Source organism: Ovis canadensis, chromosome 5 (assembly GCF_042477335.2).
Source record: "Ovis canadensis isolate MfBH-ARS-UI-01 breed Bighorn chromosome 5, ARS-UI_OviCan_v2, whole genome shotgun sequence".
NCBI lineage: Eukaryota > Metazoa > Chordata > Mammalia > Artiodactyla > Bovidae > Ovis > Ovis canadensis.
The window spans coordinates 102850154-102875034 of NC_091249.1; the positions used below are offsets into that span (position 1 = coordinate 102850154).

The 24881-nt window shown below is 37.5% G+C and overlaps 1 protein-coding gene across 1 annotated transcript in view; it reads left to right on the forward strand.

Annotated features, from left to right (window-relative positions):
• The window catches only part of ADGRV1 (adhesion G protein-coupled receptor V1), a 566629-nt gene that overhangs the window by 80394 nt on the left and 461354 nt on the right, over positions 1-24881 (forward strand). Inside the window, exons 22-27 of the mRNA XM_069590116.1 lie at positions 7275-7451; positions 11314-11494; positions 12459-12661; positions 18454-18583; positions 21333-21413; positions 22832-22971. Of these exons, the coding sequence (XP_069446217.1) occupies positions 7275-7451; positions 11314-11494; positions 12459-12661; positions 18454-18583; positions 21333-21413; positions 22832-22971 (912 nt within the window). The remainder of the gene's footprint in view (positions 1-7274; positions 7452-11313; positions 11495-12458; positions 12662-18453; positions 18584-21332; positions 21414-22831; positions 22972-24881) is intronic.

Genomic DNA, 24881 nt, shown 5'->3' on the forward strand with positions numbered 1-24881 from the left:
TACAGTCCATGGGGTCGCAAAGAGTTGGACACGACTTGACTTGACTTGACTTTACCTTTATGCCCTTTTATATACTATCCTGAACATTTGCTTGTTTTATGATTCTAAAGTCAATTAGATGAATATTTTAATAGTAGAAAAAATCTTCTAATTACTTATTCTCTCTGTCTTAATCCTCTTCTGGTATTACTGATTTCATCATCTCATCTGCTACTTCCCAAAGTGCTGTGCGTGGATGGTCTTGGATGGAAATATCTAATGCATTGTTCTCGACACCCTTCCTGAATCAAGACCCCACTTCTGAGTCAGAATCTCTGGCATGGGATGGGAGGGGAGGTTAAAAAGCTGAATTTAAAAAATCTTTTAAAGTGGGAGATACACATACAAAAAATAGGATATGGCACCCCAGTTACCTCTCACCTAGTTTTAATGTTTATCAGCCTTTTGTCAGTCTTGTTTTTTTCTTTGCTGGCTGAATTAATTTTAAAAGCAAATGTCAGGCATTATGTCATTTCTCTGTAAATTTATAAGTTACTAAGATGGATTTTTCCAAACATCCTATGTGATTTTTTTTATGGGTGCTTGACACTTCAAACTTCTTCCCTAATTAAAACTTTAAAATTTGCTTTATTGTATAAATTATTAAGTTATTAAATTTTCTATGAAATTTTGATATATAGCATTTATCTTTACACATTGTATTGAATATGGATAGTCTTTTTTGCCTTTCTTTTTAAAACTGAAAATAGTATGTGATAGATTTTAATGAAATAGACAACTTTCCCTCATGTGATTCTTGCAGACAAAAAGCTTAGTCCTATATCCTGCCTGGCTATTTGTCATTGATTTGGTAAAAAGCTATAAGGAAACATCATACTCCCCAGTGTATCTTTGGATCTATTTAATCTATATCTTGGACTTCACTGGTGGGTCAAGTGGTAAAGGATCTGTCTGCAATGTGAGAGACCTGGGTTTGATCCCTGGGTTGGGAAGATCCCCTGGAGGAGGGCATGGCAACCCACTCCAGTATTCTTGTCTGGAGAATCCCCATGGACAGAGGAACCTGCTGGGGTACAATCCATGGGGTTGCAATGTAAGGGGAAGAAATGTAAGGGTTTTTTTTTCTTAGCATTTAACTATATTACTGGGGACCATGTAAAGCACTTGTTTAACTTCCACCAAAACCCATGAGACTTTGTGATCTTCATTCTAAGAAGCGATCTCTGAGACTGAGAACACTTGGTAAATGACAGAGTGAAACAGTCCACCAGGACTGAGTGACCGCAAAGTTGCGCTCTTTCCAGCACACACGTGTTTGTGTACCATTTGGCTGTGATGAACATGCTGATGTTAGTGTCTAAATTAGGTACTATGTTAAACACCTGTGTCTGTCTGTTGTTTCTTCCCTCCAGCCTCTGAGGCTTGGAGAGCTCCACGTTCAGAATAGTTAGTCCTCACATAACATGATTGATGGGTTCCTAAAAATCACCACACTATGGCAAATCACATAATGAAAAACACAGAACTTAGGGGAAAGATGGGTTAGGAGAACAGGACCCCCCAGATTGGTCAGTAGTAGAGAAATTGAAATGTAGGGACCTAGTAAAGAATAGGTTTACATAATGTTTTTAAGTCTTAAATATGCTTATCAAGTATGGAATGTATACCTTAAAAAAATGTAAAGTTTGTTTGTAAAAGTTGGGAAAGTGCAGTTAAGTGATGGAAGGAGTGTTATTTGAAATCAGAGGGAAAGTTGTCACATTAGATGCAGATAAGTGGCTGATAATACACATGCTGAACCGAGGTAGCAGGTAGGTGTGCACGCCCCTGTAGCTTGTTTCAGCTGGTGCAGTTTTCCGTGTTTGCCATCTTTCTAACGGATGAAGTTTTACATAAAGAAATGTGAAATCCATGTTATGTTTAGAATGCTTCCCGATATGTCAGTTGTATTGGGATACTCATTTCAAAACCAGGATTACTTCAGAGCTGGTTGTACTTCGTCCTTTTCTATCTAGGTTTACTTCTATATTGTCTCTTCCAGTCTTTGCATACCATTTATGTCATGACATTAAAATATACTATTTGCATATGGCCTTGAAATACCAGTTTTTAAACTGAACTGTAGTTGATTTATAATACTGTGCTAGTTTCAGACGTACGGGAAAGAGATTCAGTTACAATGAATCAGATTCTTTTCCACTATGGGTTATTACAAGATACTGAATATAGTTTCCTGTTCAGTTCAGTTGCTCAGTCGTGTCCAACTGTTTGTGACCTCAAGAACCACAGCATGCCAGGCCTCCCTGTCCATCAGGAACTCCCAGAGTTTACCCAAACTCACGTCCATTGAGTCAGTGATATGATCCAACCATCTCATCCTCTGTCATCTGCTGGGGTCCAGCCTGGGTGGATCCAGGGTAATTGGAAGCAGGGATGGCGTGGCGAGAGAGAGAGATATAGATTTAGACAGAGATAAGGAAAGGATTTGCAGTTAAGAGAATAGAGGAGAGAAAGAGGCTGTATTCCTTGGTTTACATAGAAAACCAATAAACCCCCCAGACAAAGAGTTTGCCCTGTTCACAGAGGCCACAGGTACCCTCCGGGTCTCCTGAGGGAGTGAAGACGCAGAATGTCTTCCCGTTTAGGTCTTAGAAACCCCGGGCAGATAAGTGAATGCAGGGAGCCTCTATGCTGCAAGGGATCAGCCTGAAAAAGAGAGGGGAGGGAGAGGGGGGAGAGAGAGAGAGAGAAAATGATTGACATGGGGTGACCGAGCTTCTTCGAGTGAGGCCCAATAGCTTTATTTTCAAAAAGGAATTTTATACCTTTCCCACAAATGATGTGTACATTATCTTCTGGCCTTGGAGGCCTGTGAAACATTTTAAGATCCTCTTTTGATAAAGGCTGCTCAACCAGAAAACTTATTTTCCCGTCAAGTGTTTTTTTTTTTTTCCTTTATATTTCTAATTTATGTCAGCCTGAGAAAGTATCAAACAAAGTTACATTTCTCTCAGGGAGCGAAGGTGCAGTAAGTTAGGGAGCGAAGGTGCAGTAAGTTACAATGAAGAAAGAAGCAATTAGCTCAAAAGTCTGGTGCGGTTAGTTTCAAGGCTACTATTTTGTTTTCTTACATTCCAGCTATGTTAACTAATGCATTCCCAGGTGCACAGTGGATAAGAGATATGGGAACTTAGCAACAAGCATTGGCCCAATAATGAAATCTTACACCAGCACCACTCTAATAACTTAACTCTTTGAAAGGCTCTATGTTTTAGGCTTCCCGTGCCTCTCACAGTTGGGAGGCTGTGAACAATCATATGCATATCTGTAAAAGTCCAGGTAAGCCTGGCAGGCAAGTTAGAGAGCCATCAGAGGAGTTAATATTGTTGCGGTGGTGGAACTGAAGTCTAGTCCTGAGCTATCTAGGGTTGATTGGCATGGCTTGTTGTCTCTGTTTAGCAGGACATTGCCAGCAAAAATGTCCCATTTGGCCACAAGAGAAACATTTTTTATTTGTAGAATCTTTTTTATTACGATTGTTTTTCTTTTTTTTTTTGCTTGGGTGAGGCCCCCTGGGGGGGTTTCTGCAAGGAGCAGGCTCTGTTTATTGCATATGCTTCTGCTTTAAAAGCTCCTTTGTTTTTTAAAAAAATCTCTTTATCTTTTTCAACCTTAGGCAATGTTCTGGGAGGCTCTGGAGGCAAAGTGGGGAATTCCTGGAAGGCGCAAGTGGAGGTGGGGTGGTCGCCTTAAATCAAAAAGTGTTGGATAAATTTTTAAAGGTTTGCGTAGAGGGGGAGGGGGCTCTCGAGGGCACCCGGCCACAGTGTCCTGTAAGCTCTCTCCTTCCTTGGGAGGTAGAACACAGTCTTCCCCTTCTCCTGCCTTCAATCTTTCCCAGCATCAGGGTCTTTGCCAGTGAGTCAGCTCTTCGCATGAGGTGGCCAAAGTATTGGCGTTTCAGCTTCAACATCAGTCCTTCCAATGAACACCCAGGACTGATCTCCTTTAGGATGGACTGGTTGGATCTCCTTGCAGTCCAAGGGACTCTTAAGAGTCTTCTTCAACACCACAGTTCAAAACCAGCAATTCTTCTGTGCTCAGCTTTCTTTATAGTCCAACTCTCATATCCATATGTGACTACTGGAAAAACCATAGCCTTGACTAGATGGACCTTTGTTGACAAAGTAATGTCTCTCTGCTTTTTAATATGCTGTCTAGGTTGGTCATAACTTTCCTTCAAAATAGTAAGCGTCTTTTAATTTCATGGCTGCAATCACCATCTGCAGTGATATTGGAGCCCCAAAAAACAAAGTCTGACACTGTTTCCACTGTTTCCCCATCTATTTGCCATGAAGTGATGGGATCAGATGCCTTGATCTTAGTTTTCTGAATGTTGAGCTTTAAGCCAACTTTTTCACTCTCCTCTTTCACTTTCATCAAGAGGCTCTTTAGTTCTTCACTTTCTGCCATAAGGGCGGTGTCATCTGCATATCTGAGGTTATTGATATTTCTCCTGGCAATCTTGATTCCAGCTTGTGCTTCCTCCAGCCCAGCGTTTCTCATGATGTACTCTGCATAGAAGTTAAATAATCAGGGTGACAATATACAGCCTTGGCGTACTCCTTTTCCTATTTGGAACCAGTCTGTTGTTCTATGTCCAGTTCTAACTGTTGCTTCCTGACCTGCATACAGGTTTCTCAAGAAGCAGATCAGGTGGTCTGGTATTCCCATCTCTTTCAGAATTTTCCACAGTTTATTGTGATCCACACAGTCAAAGGTTTTGGCATAGTCAATAAAGCAGAAATACATGTTTTTCTTGAACTCTATTGCTTTTTTGATGATCCAGCAGATGTTCACAATTTGATCTCTGGTTCCTCTGCCTTTTCTGAAACCAGCTTGAACATCAGGAAGTTCACGGTTCACGTATTGCTGATGTCTGGCTTGAAGAATTTTGAGCATTACTTTACTAGCATTTGAGATGAGTGCAATTGTGCGGTAGTTTGAGCATTCTTTGGCATTGCGTTTCTTTGGGATTGGAATGAAAACTGAGCTTTTCCAGTCCTGTGGCCACTGCTGAGTTTTCCAAATTTGCTGGCATATTGAGTGCAGCACTTTCACAGCATCATCTTTCAGGATTTGAAACAGCTCAACTGGAATTCCATCACCTTCACTAGCTTTGTTCATAGAGATGCTTCCTAAGCCCCACTTGACTTCATATTCTAGGATGTCTGGCTCTACGTGAGTGATCACACCATCATGATCATCTGGGTTGTGAAGATCTTTTTTGTACAGTTCTTCTGTGTATTCTTGCCACCTCTTCTTAATGTCTTCTGCTTCTGTTAGGTCCATACCCTTTCTGTCCTTTATTGAGCCCATCTTTGCATGAAGTAGTTCCCTGCACTATACAGTAAATCCTTGTTGTTTATTTTATATATGATGGTGTGTATCTGTTTTGCCATACTCCTAATTTATTCTTACGCCCTTTCCCTTTGGGTAAACATAAGCATTCTGTGTCTGTGAGTCTGTTTCTGGCTTGTTTTTCTTGCCAGCTCCACACAGCTTGTGGAATCTTAGTTCCTTGGCCAGGGATTGAATTTGGGTCCATGGCAGTACAAGCCTGATTCTTAACCACTGGACCACCAGGGAGTTCCCTGTTTCTGTTTTGTGAATAGTTTATTTGTTTTACTTTTTAGATTCCACATATAAGTGATGACAGATAATATTTCTCTTTCTCTGACTTGCTTCATTTAGTATGATAATCTCTAGGTCTATCCATGTTGCTGCAAATTGCAGTATTTCATTCTTTTTTACGGCTAATATTCCATTGTCTGTGTATGTACAACATCACCTGAAGCAGTGGGCCTAGTATAACGATGGAATGTCCTGTTGAAAACTCAGCCAAAGTACCAGCTCAGGGACAACATCTTGAAGGGTTGGGTGCTGTCCTTCAGGATCTGTATGTGTACCCAGTGGCTGATAACTATTTTGGGTCTCCAGAGATTAGACCACATGAGCATAGGAAGCAAGAGGTAGGACTGAATCTCCACCACCTCCTGCTCCTATGTTTTAGGCTCCAGTGGATTAGAAGTTCTGGTTGGACCTGGAGACAGAATATGTCCATCAGGAAGCAGACTAAAGGCTGTTTCTGAACAACCATATGGTCACTTTGGACTCCTGCTAGTGGATGAACAGGCAAATAAAGGAGTTAAACAATACTGCCCCCTGGGATGCTTGATCTTCTCTACCATGAGGCAGTAGGGGTGTTGATGCTCAGTGAAACTCAGTGGGTTTACTGGAACAACAACTGGTGTTTCCATGCTCCTTAATAACTGACTCTTCCCTATTAGCAGACAAATTTCAAGTCTGTTTTCTTCAGCTCTGATGTTAGCACCAAAATAGCTGTATTTAATGTTGATCAGAGGTTCTTAAGATTGATATGAAAAATTAAAAAATGACATTATATATTAAGATTTATAGTTTGAGCTCTGTTTATTCAGTTTTAGTTTTTTTTATGAGTTATATATTTGGTACTATAAAAATAGAATTGGGAGAACAAGAATATAAAGACCTAAGATATTCCAATTTCCTACTCCATGTAATTGCTAAACATTATCTTAAGGTATAGATAAAAATGCTTTCCACATGAAAAATTGCACACATGTGTATGTAAACACACATATATGTATTTATGTCAGAAATAGCAAAAATATATTAATCATAGTATCAGTGCCTTCCTGTACCTGTTGTCTCCCCACCAGGAATTTGTCAAGGTTCTCTCCACTGGATACTTTGTATCACCTCCAAATTATTTCACCAAATACTCTTTATTACTTTTTATGTTTATGCCTAAAAAGTTCTCCCTGATGCCGTGTTCCACTGTCTACCCTTAACTTCAGTGCTGAACTCATCATAAAATCATGAGTTTGTTTTCCTCTTTAGACTTACCTACAAAAAGGATTGTGCTTAAAAAAAAAAAAAAAAAAACTAGCACAGTGCCAGACTTGAGAGGTTTCAATGAATGAATTATGTGGTATAGTTAATTATTGCCGTTTTGCGTTTATTTATCCTTTTAAAGGAATGAACCGAAAAATCAATTATTGTAAATACTTTTTAGCAATCAGAGATATATCTGGAAGAATGTAGAGGCCTTCTTACAGATGTAGAAAGTTTGAGAACAAAGTTTATGGTGAAAGAATTTCATGAACGCATTTGTAATTTTATCACTGGTTTGAATCAGTATATACTTACAGAGAGTTTCTGTTCAATTTCAGATTGCAGAGGAGGGATCCACCGTTTCGTGTGTAGTGGAGCGGACCAGAGGAGCTCTGGATTATGTGCATGTTTTTTACACTATTTCACAGATCGAATCTGATGGTGTTAATTACCTTGTTGATGATTTTGCTAATGTCAGTGGAAGTATCACATTCCTTCCTTGGCAGAGATCAGAGGTAAACCCTACCTTCTTTCTTTCTTTGAAAACCTCTTGGGAAGCTTCTCCTTATCCATTTGTTGTGTAATTTATTTTTAGCGTCCTGCTTTTTAAACAATTTAGAATATTTAGGTGATTAGATATATCTCATGGTCTAAAATATTTTGTATTTATTTTTGCAAAAGAAACATTAAGAATGTTGAATAATGTGTGTTATAATTTTGTCACTGTTTTAGTCGCCAAGTTGAGTCTGACTCTTGTGATTCCGTGGACTGTAGCCCACACACTGCTCTGTCCAAGGGATTTTGCAGGCAAGAATACTGAGTAGGTTTCCTCCATTTCCTTCTCCAGGGGATCTTCTTGACCCAGGATCAAACCTGCCTCTCCTGCATTGGCATTCTTTACCACTGAGCCACCAGTTATAGTTTTACCTATTGTTTAATCTACATATAATAAAAATGGTATAGCATGAAGGTTTATCATTACATGTTTTTTGTTATTACCAATGCAGTGAGAAACTGCAAAATTCTTAATGCTTAAAAATTCAGTACTATTAAGAATTCTGTCAGTCAGCCAAGAGGAATTCTTTTAAATGTAATCTCATTTTATTTTTAAATTTGGAAAAATAGGTAATTTTTCTTTGTTTTGAAAGTAAAAGATCGCCAGTTTTACCAAAAACTTGCTGTGAACCAGAGTCTGATTTCTGAATATATACTTCAGAAATAAGTGACAATTCTTATAAGTGAAATCAAAATGAGACCTTCTCCTGTATCAGAAATTTTCTTACATTCTTTTAGTCTTGTATGTTGGAATTTTCGTATCAGCATATTTTTTCATTAGAAATATAGATAGCTTATAGGTCATCAGTGATAAATAGCATAAATATTTAAGACTTGGAAATGTAATCTTTGAAGAAATTTTTAAGGGACTTAGGCGTTGACTGGATGAAAAAGATAAAATTAGGGCAAACTTAAAATATTCTTAAGATTTAAAGAGTTAAAGCTCAAGAAGAGTGGCTGAATATCTATACTTTGGGGAAAGAAGGAAAAATGTTAAAACAAAAGTTCCCCAAAAGCAGTCTGAGGAGAGAGTGATGATAAATATTTTTACTGATATTTGATAAAATGAGGACTATGAGTAAGTTTTCATGAGGCTGAAATCATTCAATTTAAAGGACTATTTTTGGATGTTTTTTCATTTCTCTTTTGGATTTGAAATACTCAGATCAAGTAATAATAGCAATATGTGGTGATTTTTTAATGTTCCTCCTTGGAAAACAGAGTTGGTCCTCAAATTTTTCTACTGGAAAATTTACCAACTATGAAATAAAGGTGTAACTGGGAACCACTGTTTTATAAAGTGGGTTCACATATATTTTGGAAGAGATAAGAGTTAATAAAGATTTTGGTTAGGCAAATAGTCATATATGCTGCTGTCAAGATTTATTTAAAGTAATTTCTTCAATCATTTTACAAGTACTTTGAAAAATAAATTGACCTTTTTAAAAAAATTTTATTTTTACTTTATTTTACTTTACAATACTGTATTGGTTTTGCCATACATTGCCATGAATCCACCACGGGTGTACATGCATTCCCAAACATGAACCCCCCTCCCACCTCCCTCCCCATAACTTTAAAGCAAACAGTAAAAGCACTGAATAAAGGTGTTGGTTTACAGCGCCATGCCTGCTGAATCTGCAGCAGCCTCTCAGTCTTACCAAGCCAGAGACTGCATCCTGGGGTGTCTGCTGATGCTCTGTGACTGTGCTTTCCAGCACAGACAGCAGTAGTTTTGCTGTTGCTTTCTAGATATCTGAGGGAGTGTATTTAAAAGTATACTTAAATTGCATCCAGAAACGTAGCTGCCAGAGAGTCTAAAAGTGTGTGTTTGTGTTTGCCACAATGCAAGAACTTGAAATGTGTGTTTAAATGGCCTATTAGTTATGAAATCAATTTAGTGAGTTATGATCAAAAATTTAAAAATAGAATAGAAAGTAGAAGGTATAGCAAAATAAAGGGAAACACTGATTTATATACTGAGTCCCTGTGTGAAATACATTTATAGCTTGATATGGTCTTCAGTTTGAAACTCTTCATTTCACTAAAATGAGCAGTTACTTTGGTATCATTCAACACTTGAAAAACTATTAATTGCTTCATTTTTAATGGACAGGTTGATGTTTGGTGTTGCTTTTCGTAGTAACATTTGTCAGCTTGCTTTATGGGGCGAGATGTGTTAAATCTTAAGTTTACTTTTTGTTTTCTCTAGCTCAAGAACAATGACAAGCATTGAGTAGAAGTGTCAGTTTTATGCTTCTCCTCTGAGCACATTGGCCATTCCATATATTACTTTATTAATTAAAATTCTGATCAAAATGAACATCGAAACCAAATTCAGATTCTCTTAGGCCTAGTGCTAGAAAAACTACATTAGAAAAAAGGCTCTCCAAATGATTTTAGGCCCAATGACTAGTGTTTGAAACTTGCATTTGGAGTTACAGTCTGTTTTCAGACGGTTGTCACCTTCCTTTCTCGAAGAAACCAGGAAATCATATGTCATTCCTTCCTGTCCCTCACTCCCTTTGCTGAGTCTTTAAGATCTGGGTCTTTTGTCCCCAGAACAAATCTCAAATCCATCTCTTTTTCTCATCTCCTTTGTCCCTGCACTAGTTTAGAACCTCAGTATTTCTGGTCCATCACCTCCTAGCTCAGCCCCTTTGCACCCTTTCTGGCTCCGTCCGCTCTGTTTACGTTCTGCCTTGGTACTGATTCTAAAACACAGTTCTCATTTTGTCTGTCTCCTGCTTATGATTCTTCAGTTTTGCTTTACTCTCTATGGAATGAAGTTCATTTTTCTCATGATCCCTGACAGGTCCCTATAATCTTGACCTCTGTTTATCCATCCAGCCTTCCCTCCTACTCCAGCCTTAGTGTCTAATTGTAGTTCCCCAGATATCTTATTCTTTCATGCTCTTGTTTCTTTTACTTGCCCTTCCCCATAATTACTTACAACTACAACTAATTCATTAAGACTTGCTTCAAACCTGTCTATTGTAAAACCTTTACTAGATAGAGGCTTCCCTGGTGGCTCAGGGGAAAAGAATCCACCTGCAATACAGGAAATGCAATACAGGAGACATGGGTAGAGCAGATTGTTTTGTTCTCAGTTTATTTTGTACAAAACTCCATGACATTTTTACATTGCATTTTAAATGTTTTTCCACAGGTTTCTCTCCTACAGAAGACTCTAAGTCTCTGGACTAGAAATTGCCCATTGTAGATGTCAACATGCTTGTTCAGTTAATAGAAGAGAGAGGAATCATTTTTTCACTTTTAATTTTGACTTACATTTTGCAGAGCATGGCTGAATTATTGCTATTTCTTTTCCAAATGTTTTTTGGGTAGTTTGTGTATGCCAGACTTCGAGGGTCTATTGTAAATCTGTTTTCTAGCATGTCAGACTTTCCTTAGGCAGTAACTAGACAAGTTGCCCTTTTCTACAGTCCTACCATATCCTAACAGATAATGCGCAGTTCCTTAAGTAGGAGTTCTATATCCTGAGGTTGGTAATACTGCTGTCTTTGGTACAAAGAATATATGATATGGGTATATCACTATATCACATATGCTATGATATTAATACGTAACTAGGATATTTTTATACAGAAAATATTACTGTTCAGTACCCATTATTGATTAAAGAGTTAATTTCTCAGATCTTTCTCTTTCTCTCACTCTGTGTTTTGATGTATAGGTTTTTGTAGCAATCTCTCATGTGAGAAAGTAACTTCAGTTGGCTGCTTTATTTTCTTCTGGTTGAGTGGTAAATAATTTCTATTTGCATCATTGCTTAGTGCCTCTGGATTTTTGTATTTAAAGGTCCTGAATATTTATGTCCTTGATGATGATATTCCTGAGCTTAATGAGTATTTCCGTGTGACCTTGGTTTCTGCGATTCCTGGAGATGGGAAAATAGGTTCGACTCCCACCAGTGGTGCAAGCATAGACCCTGAAAAGGAAACAACAGATATCACCATCAAAGCGAGTGATCATCCATATGGTAAGCAAGGCCTTGTGCAGGAATAGTCTTCCCTCCTCTGGGTATACTTGCTCTTGTTAAGAGTTTAAGGGACTTTTGCAAATGATTGAAAAATCATTTGGGTCTCTAACCTTCTAAGCTCTTGAACTTCTGAGCTGCGATTTTGAGGGACGATGTGTATGAAATATAAGAACCAATTTCTAAAGTTTAAAAATATATTTTATAAAGTATATGCAGGATTATTTTAGGTGAAAATCAAAGTATTTTTATTCATGGCTATCAAAAGTTTTAGTTTTAAAAACTATCCTACTGTGATATGTTAACACCTGATTGAAGTACTTTGTAATTTATGTTTTGTTAGACTTCAAGAAGTAGAGTTATCACTGTCTGTTTGTATTCATTTCTTTTGGTTTTATGCTGAAAAGTGATAATTTTCTTAGTTGGGTGACGGTAACAGATGTCTGTTATAAGTTGAGACTATTTTCTGCACTGAAAAGTAGTAGTTCTTTTGTAGGAAACCATCCAATAAAAAATCTGTGTAGGAAACCTGGGAAGTTCTTCAACTCATTTTCATACTTAAATTTAAAAAAAAAATGAATTGCAAGTCCTTTGGGGTGCCATTAATTTTGTTTTGCTATATGTTTAAGGATGAATTCTAGAGACCAATATATGAGTAAATGTGTGATAATATATATTGTAAAACTCCATCACTGTTCTTTTTATTGACGTTTCCTTTAAAAAAAGTTTTCTTTGGATAGAGACAAGGAAAATTGTCATTTTAGTTTTTAATATCCTGAAAGCTTGCTATCATATTCTTTGTCAAAAGCACGTTAATCAAATCATCACTGAGGTCTTTTCTAAAGGAGAGCCCTCTGAATTTTATCCTGGTAATCAAAATAATTGTGTAAGATTGTTTCAAGTGTGTATGAAATTCTTCCACAGATAACTGGGGCAAATATGCCCTGCTTCTCTTTGTATCTGCCAGGCTTGCTACAGTTCTCCACTGGGCCGCCTCCGCAGCCTGAGGACACAATGACCCTGCCTGCAAGCAGTGTTCCCCACGTCACTGTGCGGGAGGAAGATGGAGAAGTTAGGTTGTTGGTCGTCCGTGCACAAGGGCTCCTGGGGAGGGTTATGGCAGAATATAGAACAGTGTCGCTGACAGCATTCAGTCCTGAAGACTACCAGGTAAATCCCTTCATCCTTTTGAAGCAGTACATACGCTTGTAGAACAGACACAGTCCCCTTCGAGGATTGCAAGGGGCTTGGCACTGTGCATGCAACTTAGTAAACAAGGAAAAGAAGCATTGATGGTTTGAGATTTATGTGAAGCCTTTAAATTTATGTGAATTTAAAGTATTTCCATCCCCCAAAGTCTGACACTTAAATAGCTATCCTATTGATTTCAATGGCACCCCACTCCAGTACTCTTGCCTGGAAAATCCTGTGGATGGAGGAGTCCAGTAGGCTGCAGTCCATGGGGGCACTAAGAGTCGGACACGACTGAGCGACTTCACTTTTGCTTTTCGCTTTCATGTATTGGAGAAGGACATGGCAACCCACTCCAGTGTTCTTGCCTGGAGAATCCCAGGGACAGGGGAGCCTGGTGGGCTGCCGTCTGTGGGGTCGCACAGAGTCGGACACGAGTGAAGTGACTTAGCATTGATTTCTCTCGTCCAGTTTATCTGTCATAGTCTTCATCATATTATTTTAATCTTCTAGATTTTAATCATACGTATTTAAAAATTATGTTTTGTACACATTTTAAATCCCCTTGTCTGTGTCTGTCAAACACAACCAAAATTGTAAAAAAATTATATGTCTATGTCATTTCAATTTTAATTTTTTTCTCCAAGTGAGAACCTGTGTGGTACTGGCAAAAAAAAGAAAACCAGTTTGGAAACTGGGTTTAAACTGAGCTTCTAAATGTGTGGCCTAACGGAGACTCAGTCTTTCCTGACCTCAGTTTCCTTATTGGTAAGAGAGAGAAGTTATCTGTTGGGCAGGTCACCCTGAGGATTGATGGCAGTTTTAAGTGTCATGTACTGTATGTGGCTCATATATGGCAACCCTGAATGACTCTTATGTAGTCTTATTATCACCACCTCTCATATTAAGTGAATGCTCATAATTTCTTCTTGGCTATACTTCTCAGGAAGTATTTTATTTCCTTCAACATTTGTTTTCCCAAAGAATCTTTTTCTTTAAATTTAATATTAATTATCTTGGTTTCCCTTTTATTCCTAATAAGACCTGTACAAAGGTGTAGTCTTCAGTAATTTGTGCATACTTTTTCTCCCAAATTCCAGAAAACTTGGCTAAGTGAATTAAATTAATTTCAGCCATATTGCAGTTGGCAAAGTTTTCTGATTTTTTTTTAACAAGTTATATTTCTCTTGCCCTGACATTTATTTCATCTTTAGCTAGTTTGGTATGAAATACCTTCCATGGGGCATCTCAGCTCAGCTTAGTGCTGTCTTCTCTGCATTCTCTTAAAGAAATACTTTAGTTTTATACTGATGTTCTTTAAAAAAATTTTTTTAGCTTTATTGAGGTATAGTTGACAAAATTATATATATTTAAGATTTACAACTTGATATTTTGATATACATATACTGTGTGAAATAATTGCCACTGTCAAGCTAATTAATATATCCATCACCTCACATAAATAATGTTTTCTTTCCCTTCCTTCCTTCCCTCCTTTCTCACTTTCTTTCAGAAAGCTTAAGATCTACCGTCTTAGCAGATTTCACGTGTACAGTATAGTACTGCTCCAGAACTTATTCACCTTGCATTTCTGAAACTTTGGAAGTATCCTTTGGTAAACATCTCCTTATTTTCCCCTTCCCCCAGTTCCTGGCAAGCACTGTTCTAGGCTGGTCTCTGCTTCTGTGAGTTTGACTCTTTTAGATTCCACGTATTAGTGAGATCATGAAGTATTTGTCTCTCTGTGTCTGGCTTATTTTACCTAGCATGATGTTCTCTAGGTTCATCCCGGTTGTTGTATATGACAGAATCTACTTCTTTTTCTTGTCTGTGCCACTTGGCATGTGGGATCTTAGTTCCCCAACCAGAGACAGAACCCACGCCCCCTTCCTGGAAGGTGGATTCTTAATCACTGGCCCACCAGGGAAGACCCCTTCTTTTCTTAAGGCTGAATAATATTCTGTTCTTTCTGTCTGTCTGTCAGTGTATTTATGAATCTATATAATTTTCTTTTTTCATCTGCTGACAGACATTTAGGTTGTATATCTTGGCTGCTGTGAACAATGCTTCAGTGAACATGGAAATATAGCTGTCTCCTCAAAATAGTAAATTTATATCCTTTAGTGAGTTTATATCCAGCAAATATATATCCTGGACATATATCCAGGAGTGTAATTGCTGGATCATATGACAGTTCTATCTTTAGTTTTTTGAGAAACCTCCTTACTGTTTTCCACTGTGGTTGTACCAATTTGCATTCCCACCAGTAGCGTATGAGGGTTCCCTTTTCTCCACATCCTTGACAGCATTTGTTATTTGTGCTGTTTTTGATGTCAGCCATCCTGACGGGTGTTGAGGTGATATCTCATTGTGGTTTTGATTTGCATTTCCCTGATGATTGGCGATGTTGAGCATCTTTTCATGTGCTTGTCCATCTACATTCCTCTTTAGAAAAACATCTGTTCAGTTCTTTAGCCCATTTTTAAATTGAGTTGTTTTTTTAATGTTGAGTTGTCTGAACTGTATATATATGTTGGATATTAATCTGTTATTTGTCATATTATTTGGAAAAAGTTTCTGTTATTTGATAGGTTGTATTTTCATTCTGTGGGTGGTTTCCTTTGCTGTGTAAAAGCTTGGAAGTTTTATTAGTTTTGACTTGTTTGCTTTTGCTTTCATTGGTTTTTGTGTCTGTTTTTGTGCCAGTACCATACTGTTTTGATTACTGTAGCTTTCTAGTATAGTCTGAAGTCAGGGAATGTGATTTCTTCGGCTCTGTCCTTCTCAAGATTGTTTTGGCTATTTGAAGTCTTCTGTGTTTCAGACAAATTCTAAAATTATTTGTTGAATAAAAGGGGTGAGAGTAGGCATCTTGTCTTGTTTCTTATCTTAGAGGAAATGCTTTCTGCTTCCTCCATTGAGTATGCTGTTAGTTGTGGATTTGACATATATGGCCATCTTCAATCTCCAGTTGGATTATCATTTTCTTTAATAACTAAAACAAAATGAGAAAAGATATTCTTATCCTCCATAACTGTCAGAAAGTTAATACCTTTGGAGACCTTTCTGAGAGTTTTCAGGCTATGAGCTGCTGAATGAATGTTGTGTTAGCAGGCAAGAAAACAATATGAATCTTGTACATCTCCATTAGAACTCCTGGATGATCAGGTCCCTTGTCAGTTAGCAGTGATATTTTGGAAGGGATTTTTTTTTTTTCTTTCTGAGAAGTAGCTCTCCACATTAGGCTTAAATATTTGGTAAACTATGTTGTTAACAGATGTGCTGTCATCCTGGCTTTAGGGTTCCATTTATAGAGCCCAGGTATAGTAGGTTTAGCATCATTCTTGAGAGCCCTCAGATTTTTGGAATGGTAAATGGGCATTTACTTCAACTTAAAGTTACCAGCTGCATTAGCCTTTAATAAGAAAGTTAGTCTGTCTTTTGAAGCTTTGAATCTTGCCATTGACTTCTTTCTAGTTTTGAAGGTCTTCGATGGTGTTTTCTTCCAATGTTAGGTTGTTTTATTTACATTGAAAGCCTCTTTAGTTTAGCCACCTTCATTAATTATCTTAGCTAGATCTCCTGGATAACTTGCTGCAGCTTTTGCATCAGCACTTGCAGTTTCACCTTGTACTTCTGTGTTGTGGAGTTGGCATCTTTCTGTCAACCTTATGAACTAACCTCTGATAGCTTCAGACCTTTTTTCTGCAGCTTTCTCACCTCCCTCAGCCTTTATGGAATTGAAGAGAGTTAGGGCCTTTTGTGGATTAGGGTTTGGTTTAAGAGAATGTTGTGACTTGCTTGATCTTCTATCTAGACCACTAAAACTTTCTCCATATCATCAATAGGCTGTTTTGTTTTCTTATCATTTATGTGTTTACTGGAGTAGCACTTTTAATTTCCTTCAAGAACTTTTCCTTTGCATTTAAAACTTAGCTAACTGTCTAGCTGAAGGGGTATGGGTTTTGGCCTATCTCAGCTTTTGACATGCCTTTCTCATTAAGCTTAATAATCATTTCTAATTTTTGATTTAAAGTGAGAAACATATGACTCTTCCTGTCACTTGAACACTTAGAAGTCATTGTAGGGTTACTTATAAGCCTAGTTTCAATATTGTTGTATCTAAGGAAATAGGAGGCCCCAGGAGAGGGAGCAAGATGGGGAAATGGATAGTCAGTGGAGCAGTCAGAACACACGTGACATATATTAAATTAGCTATTTTCTATGGGTGTCTTTCCCTAGGCCTCCAAACAATTATAATAGTAACATCAAAGATCACAGATCACAATAGAAAATATAACAATTATGACAAAATTTGAACTATGGCAGAAATTACCAGAATGTGACACAGAGACATGAAGTGAGCAAACACTATTGGAAAAAATGGTACCAAATAAACTTGTTCTGTGCAGGGTTGCCACACACTGTTAATTTGTAAAAAAAAAAAAAACAAAAACAAAACAAAAAACTGTCTGCAATGTATAATAAAGTGAAGTGGAATAAAATAAGGTCTGCCAGTAGAACTTTGGGAGTTGGAAACGTATACATGACATTAAAAGCTTAGAATATGGTATAGCCTTGTCTAGAGATAGAGTCTAGAGAGAATCTGATGAAGAATGGCTTTTTCAGGTCCTAGGAGAATGTTAAAATTGCAAAGAACACAAGGATGAGCCAAAAAAGTAGGAAAAACAGAAAGTGTGATATCATGGAATACCAGAGAGTGAGGGAGTGGCCAATTGTGTAAGATATTGCTAGGGTTAAATACTGTGGTTTCCTAAGACAGTCAAATGTTATTTCTGTTGTTAAGACTTGTAGAATTGCTCCTCTGATAACTGGACACTAGGCAAAGGTACTTTTTTTCTCTTGAGCCTGCATATGTCTTCTATAGCCATTGTTTTCTATCCTGTGCTTAACACTCTTTCTGGAATATATTCATGGAGATAGAGATACGTCTTGACTATTTTTGAGTCCTAAGCATCTTAAATGATGTCATGCGAATGCTATGTGTTTGAAGATATTGTAAAAAAATTAATAAACGAGTGATTAAGTGGATTGGTACTTGGGTTCCTCAGTTTAGTTTTAGGATCATTAATTGTTCCACAGGATGAAATATAGTTGTCCGCAAAACCTAACCACAGAAAAATTTAAACGTCTTTAAAATTTATTCTCATGACTTGAGGGGAAAATGCTTATATTAGGTAATGGGAGAAAAAAAGACCTTAAGATTTCAAGTAATTCTTTATTTTTCTCTTAGTTATGAATTTTTCTGATGGGAAATCTATATTATGAATTTCATTTGAGTATGATCAAAGAATGATTAATGCCCAGTGGATCAATATTTATTATTGCTAGGGGAAATTTTTGGAATGAAAATGCCATTATTATTATTATACCCTAGTATTTAAATTACTCAGTGATGTAAACTGCATAGTTCTCAGGATACTTAATCAAAGGAATTTCATATATCTCATTGAATTAATTTTTTAGGAATTTGTGGATTTTACCTGTACAGATTTATTTGCCTTAATAGTTTTTTGATGAATAGGCAAGTAAGAGAAATAAAAACCCAACTACTTTATTTAGTTTGAGAGTATTTATTTAGAATTTATATTAATCACTGTTCATAGCCACTTAAATGTTTTCAATTTTAGATTTATCTTCATCTGTTTCAGTATTTATAACAATCTGGGGCATAGTAAACATTCTCATCTTATACATTCATACACAAAATAATTATAATCTAATGAACAAACCTTTTATTTATATTTCAGAGTGTTGCTGGTACCTTAGAATTTCAACCAGGAGAAAGATTTAAGTACATTTCTGTAAATATCACTGATAATTCTATTCCTGAATTGGAGAAATCCTTTAAAGTTGAGTTGTTAAACTTGGAAGGAGGAGGTAAGAATGGTGACTCAAAAATATCAAATGTTTGCTTGTCCACTCACCATGATAGTGGATTAAGTAAAAAGTTTCTTTTGAATTAACCTGTTGTGCTGGTTTTCCCTCTTTCAGTATCCTTTGGTCTTTTCCTAAAGTTGATGTGCTTTTACAGTGAAATAATTTAATTATACCGAATCACCAAATTATAGTTATCATTCATAGTAGGTACCTCTAAAATCATCTCTCCTTTCTCATTTCAGTTTTCACAGTAGCTCCTTTAGCTATATCCAGTTGTAGAATAGATCAAAATTAATCCCTTTAGGAAACCTGTTATGAAGTAATTATCAATAAAGCAGTAACAATATTCTCATTTCTAATATACTGAAAACTCTGATTTATCACAGACTTTTGGAGTCAAAAATCCATTTTGTGGCAAAACTCCTCTGTATTGAAGAGAGGGGGCTTATCGTCTTTATTTATCCCAGATAGATTAACTGTATATGTTTCTTTGCAGAAGTATCACTGTGTTTGATTATCAGGTGCTGCTGGGGGTTTATAGAATACATGAGATGTGTACCTTATTATCTTTATAAGTGTAAGAATTTGAGAGTTGGTATTCATCAGATCAGTCTCTTCCCTTACAAAAGCTGGTATTATTATCTTGTTATTATTTTTTGTTTTGATGAGGAAAGTCATAGCACTGAATAAGCCATCCAAGGGGGAGATATTGGGTAGGACAGAAGTACTAAGATTGTCTTTTAGTATTAATGAGCCTTTGGGGTAAATATGACAGAATTTCTCCGTGTTTTCCTTCCCTATTCTCCCAAAGCGCAGGTGAAACCAAAGGAGAGGACAAGTCAGGGAAATGATTAAATAGCACCACAGCTTGGTTGACTACATAAAACAGCGAAAGTAAGCTGGACACCCTGCTGGGCTGGTGTCATGTAACAGTAGCAGCTTTGCTTCTCTCAAAGAGACAAGTCCTCCCATTTCCAGATCGTTATTTTCATGAAAGGACTTCGTTAATCAGAAGTCACTGTAAAGTATTTGAAAAGTTGTTTTTTGTATTACTTCTAGAGAAAACTACTTGGGTAATAGAGAAAATGTTAGTGAGCCTTACCTAATATTGATTGATAAGGAACATCAGATTTTCTTTAGAAATTCTATTTGTGATCATAGTGTTTACTTGTGATTTTATAGAGGAACTTCCTTCTATATCTCTAGAATATATATTGTTGTGTGTTATTGGGCATGAGTACTCATTTGAAAACCAGTTTTGCTCTGTCCTAAGCTTGCAGTACTGCCAGAGAATCTGATCCTCCCAGCCCACCTTGAGTGGGGATTGGAGGTAGAGGAACCTAGATGCTGGCCTCCATTCCTCGAGTCATAGCTGGACTGCCTAAGAGGTGAAATAGCTTGTAGAACTAAGCTTTTGTGGGGAACAAAGGAGAAATCCTTATTCCACAGTTTCGCCTGTAAGACCCATTCTACATAGGACAGCCACCCGAGTAGGTGTTCAATGCTAGTCAGGGTACATTGGGATTAAATTTCGCCCCTCTTCCTTGTAACCTGTGGTTAATATGAAAGGAGAGCCATGCACTGGATATTCCCTGGAATCCGTTGACTGTTTCAGGTTTTGGGTGTCATCAGTTCTCATGTCTGGTGTATCCTAGACCTGGGCAGGGGAAACCTGGAAGAAGCCTGGAAGAGCAGGGCAGACCTTAGGCTCACATGTCAATCAAGGATATGGTTAGAAGCACATAGTGTGGATGGCATCTTGCTCCTTTTATTCCTTTTCCACTACTGCCCTTCCTGCCTTCTTTGTTTGCAAATGATTACTTGGTAAAATAATGGTTGGCTTCTGAGATGTAGTGGAAGTAAAGTTAGAACCAGTCTTCATATATTGCCAAGGTCCCTCATTTTCTACGATATCCTTTATTTGGTTTTTACAGCAGTTCTGTATAAAAAGCAGCAGGCACCTTTTATAGGTGAGAAAAGTGAGATGCCAAGGGCTTTCATGACTGGCTGAAGGTTTTACAGCTGGTGTCTGTCACAGCCAGGGCTGAAGCCGAGGTTTCTACACCACTTGTCTAGATGCCGAAATGTGAGAACTTAAGTGTATGGCTAGAGGGAAATGTTAGATGCATTTCCTCAGTTTTTGAATTAGTTGTTGTAAGTGGGCTTTTCTGGTGGCTCAGATGGTAAAGAATCCGTCTGCAACGTAGGAGACCCAGGTTTGATCCCTGGAGAAGGGAATGGCTCCCCACTCCAGTACTGTTGTCTGGAGAATCCCACGGACAGAGGAGCCTGGTGGGCTATACTCCATGGGATTGCAAAAAGTCAGACGTGACTGAGTGGCTAACACACATAGTGTTGTAAGTGGGAAGGTGACTGTCACAGGTTTATAGGACTAAGTATAGGCTGATAGATACATACAAATATTTAAAAATGTTTATATAAATGATGAAAACAATTTACACTGCTATAAAGGGAAAATTTAAAAATAAAACTAGTTAAATTGGCAGAAATGGGAAGTGCCAGTTGCAACCTATGTAGAATATTTTCCTGAAGCTATGAATGAACGTTTTATAACTTGGTAGCTTGACTAGTGTTATACCATTACCACCTAATCTGTTTTATTTGAAAGAATGCATGTCTAGTATTTCTGAATTTTCCTCTTTGCTGGATATGTTTTAAGAACTCTCAATTTTCTCCTTGTGTCAATGTATGTTGTGTGGGTCGTGACTCTGTGTTTCTCCTTGTGAAGTGACTGAACTCTTTAGGGTTGATGGCAGTGGTAGTGGTGATGGGGACATGGAATTCTTCCTTCCAGCTAATCACAAACGTGGTAAGCAGCTATTCCAAGGCCCTTTACTATTCTGCATTTTAACTTTTCTTTTTAGAGACAACAATACTAGCCGTTTATCGATATCCGCTATATGCAGGTCCTTTGTATAGTTTGTCTCATTAAGTAGCGCAGCTTTATCAAGTATTATTTGCTCCACGCTGTTACAAGTCAGCTGGAGAGTGATCAAGTCAGAATCAAATCCTGTCTGCCTCTGAAACTCAGACTCTCCTCCTCTCTTTGTGAACCTAATGCAGTTTCCTGATTCTAATTATAACAGAAATTTTGCTTGGTACCGTTTACAAAAGTGATTATTGAAAAAGCTTTTACATAGCTTTGAATACCTAAAAAACAGATAAATAGAATATTTATATTTTCATGTAAAATGTGTCATACTGAGTTTCTTTATAACAGCAAGTAAGTTATTATATGCTGCATTTAATAAAACACATGGGAAAGAGAAATTAAGAAGAAAATAAATGGGGAGAATAAATTGCCGATTTACTGAAGGAAATATTGAAAAGAGGATGCCTTTTGAATTAGATGTTATATATATAAATATAGTTCAGCTTTTTTACCTCAAATATTTTTTCATATAAAGAGACAATACATAGACTATTTGTTTTTCTTTAGGGGGAACTCTTTCTAACCCTCAAAAAGATTCCTGTTGAAGAATGCACAAAACATTCCTTTTTCACAGTGTCAGGTTTTATATTTTAGTTTCAGAAGTTGTTACCACCCCTCTCATTCCTAACTTCTGCCAATGTCTCCTGTAACTTCTATATTTAATTACTGTCCTAATTTTGGGATTCCTTAATGTCTTGTCCACATATTTAATGTTCAACATAAAAGCGGAACATACTTCCTAGGACAAAAGTACTTCTTTGTTTAGACTTTGGCATCTTTTTAGTTATAGGACTGGACTCTGTGAGACCAGGAAAGATAGACCTGTTATATCGTAATATGATGAAAATAGGAATAGAATTACTGCACATTTGGAAGCCAAGAATCTGTGCAGTCAGTTTGGTGAAAATCATAGAAAAACTACTGTTTTATAAAAGTAGAAGTCATTTTGGCTCATGTTCTTCCAAGGTCAGCAAAGGTCGTGAGAGACTTTCCTCCTATGCTCTGTGTGGAAGAATGTTCTCTTTCATAGAGAAGAAAAAGAAAAACAAGTTTTCCTTATTCATCTTCAAGTGCTTATACAGCACTTGTATGTCACGTTGGAGCCCAAACAGAGGAAGGTCATAAAAGCACGAATATTGTGGCAGCCATTTGTGTCTGCCTTTCTTTCTAAAGCAAATTAGAACACACTCAGTGAATGGTGCAACTCTTTTCAAAAAGTTGTTCCTTGCTTTTCCCTTTGGTTTGTAAATTACTGATTAACATTTTCTTCTGTTTGTTGGAATTTATTCATGCAGCCAGTCTAGGAGTGGCTTCCCAAGTTCTAGTGACAATTGCAGCCTCTGACCATGCTCATGGTGTATTTGAATTTAGCCCTGAGTCACTTGCTGTCAGTGGAACTGAACCAGAAGATGGATACAGTACTGTTATATTCAATGTGAGTACATTCTTTCCTCCAGTCGTAGACCTTTTCTGTTTTTTTTTTTTAAAAAACACTGTTTTATTGTATTATTAAGGTATACTTTATGTTAATTTTTTTCTATGGAAGTGGAGGGGACTGAATCTGTTGCAGGAAGAGGGACCCCTTCCAGGGCCCGAAACTGGGCTCTTGTCTAACACCCGGAAGTGAATTCTTCCGAGGAGACACACGTGCTGACAAAGCAAGAGATTTTATTGGGAAAGGCCTGGTGGAGAGCAGTAGGGTAAGGGAACCCAGGAGAATTGCTCTGCTGCGTGGCTCGCAGTCTCGGGTTTTATGGTGATGGGATTAGTTTCCGGGTGGTCTTTGGCCAGTCATTCTAATTCAGAGTCTTTCCTGGTGGTGCACGCATTGCTCAGCCAAGATGGATGCTAGCGAGAGGGATTCTGGGAAGTGGACGGACACGTGGTGTCTCCTTTAGACCTTTCCTGAACTCTTCCGGTTGGTGGTGGCTTATTAGTTCTGTATTCCTTACTGGGATCTCCTGTCATAAAACAACTTATGCAAATGGTTACTATGGTACCTGGCCAGAGTGGGCGGTTTCAATCAGTGTGCTTCCCCTAACAAATCTAGTAGCACAGACAATTCAAATTAATAATTAAACAGTGATTTGTCTTTTGTCTTTGTATTTCATTTTGCATGCATTGTGATTCTGAGGATTCCTGACTCTTTAAGAAGTATCTATTAATATAAAAGTATAGTTTTCTATCTTAATTCAGAGGGACTGTGGCAACATCTCCAAATTCTAATTGACTTACTACAACAAAGATCTGTTTTTCACTCATGTTTTATGTCCCATCTGAAGTTGGCTGTCATCAATCACTTAGGACTAAGAGTTGCAAAGGCTGTAACTCAATAGATACTTCTGTCTCCACTGACTGGGGAGATGTGGTTGGGGGAAACTGCGCGTTTGGCTTTTCAGCTTCTTTCTGGAGGTCATTCACAGCATTTCCATTTATCTTCTTTGGTCAAAACATGTTGCATGACAACACAAAAGTAATTGGGTAGAGAAGTGTAATCCTGGCTTGTATCTTTCCCAAAAGGAAAGAAAATGCAAAACATTTGTGAATAGCAATAATAATACCATATCTATGTGGTTTGTGTGTGTGTGTGTGGGGGGGGGTATGTATATGTGTTTCTACTCTACATTCATCCAGTAGGAGTTAAGGCTTCTATTGTTAGATAATTTAGAGGAGCCAGAAGCTTGGTCAATGTCTTCAGATTTTATTCAAATGATGAAGAAAGATCACTCAAAATATATCTTTTCTGTATTCTTATGGCAGATCTGCAGTAAACTGTTGTGGAATAAATTAAACAGCTTTAGAAAGGATAATTAAATCCTCAAGAAAGAAAGGAAAAAGGATTCAGGGAAAGCATCAAGTTTAAAAGAAATTTTTAAATAAAAATTCCTGTCTCTAATTGAATCAGCATTTTTATTTTAAGTATAAAAATTACTTTTAGTTGGGACTTAACTTGAAGTCTGGCTTTCCTGGTGGCTCAGACAGTACAGAATCTGCCTGCAATGCAGGAGACCCGGGTTTGATCCCTGGGTTGGGAAGATCTCCTGGAGAAGGAAATGGCAGCCCACTCCAGTATTCTTGCCTGGGGAATTCCATGGACAGAGGAGCCTGGCGGGCTACAGTCCATGAGGTTGCAGAGTTGGATAAGACTGAGCGACTAACACTACAGTAACTTAAAGTGATTTTTTAAAAAAAAGATTTTTCATTCTTTTTAACATACTGTTAACAAAAGCATTTCTTGCTTCTTAAATATATAACCTTGGGTCAAGTGCATTTTTTGGTGAATTTTTGTTTTCCATAGTATATTGAAATTAAATATAGTCTGTTTTAAAAGATGAGTCTTATGGC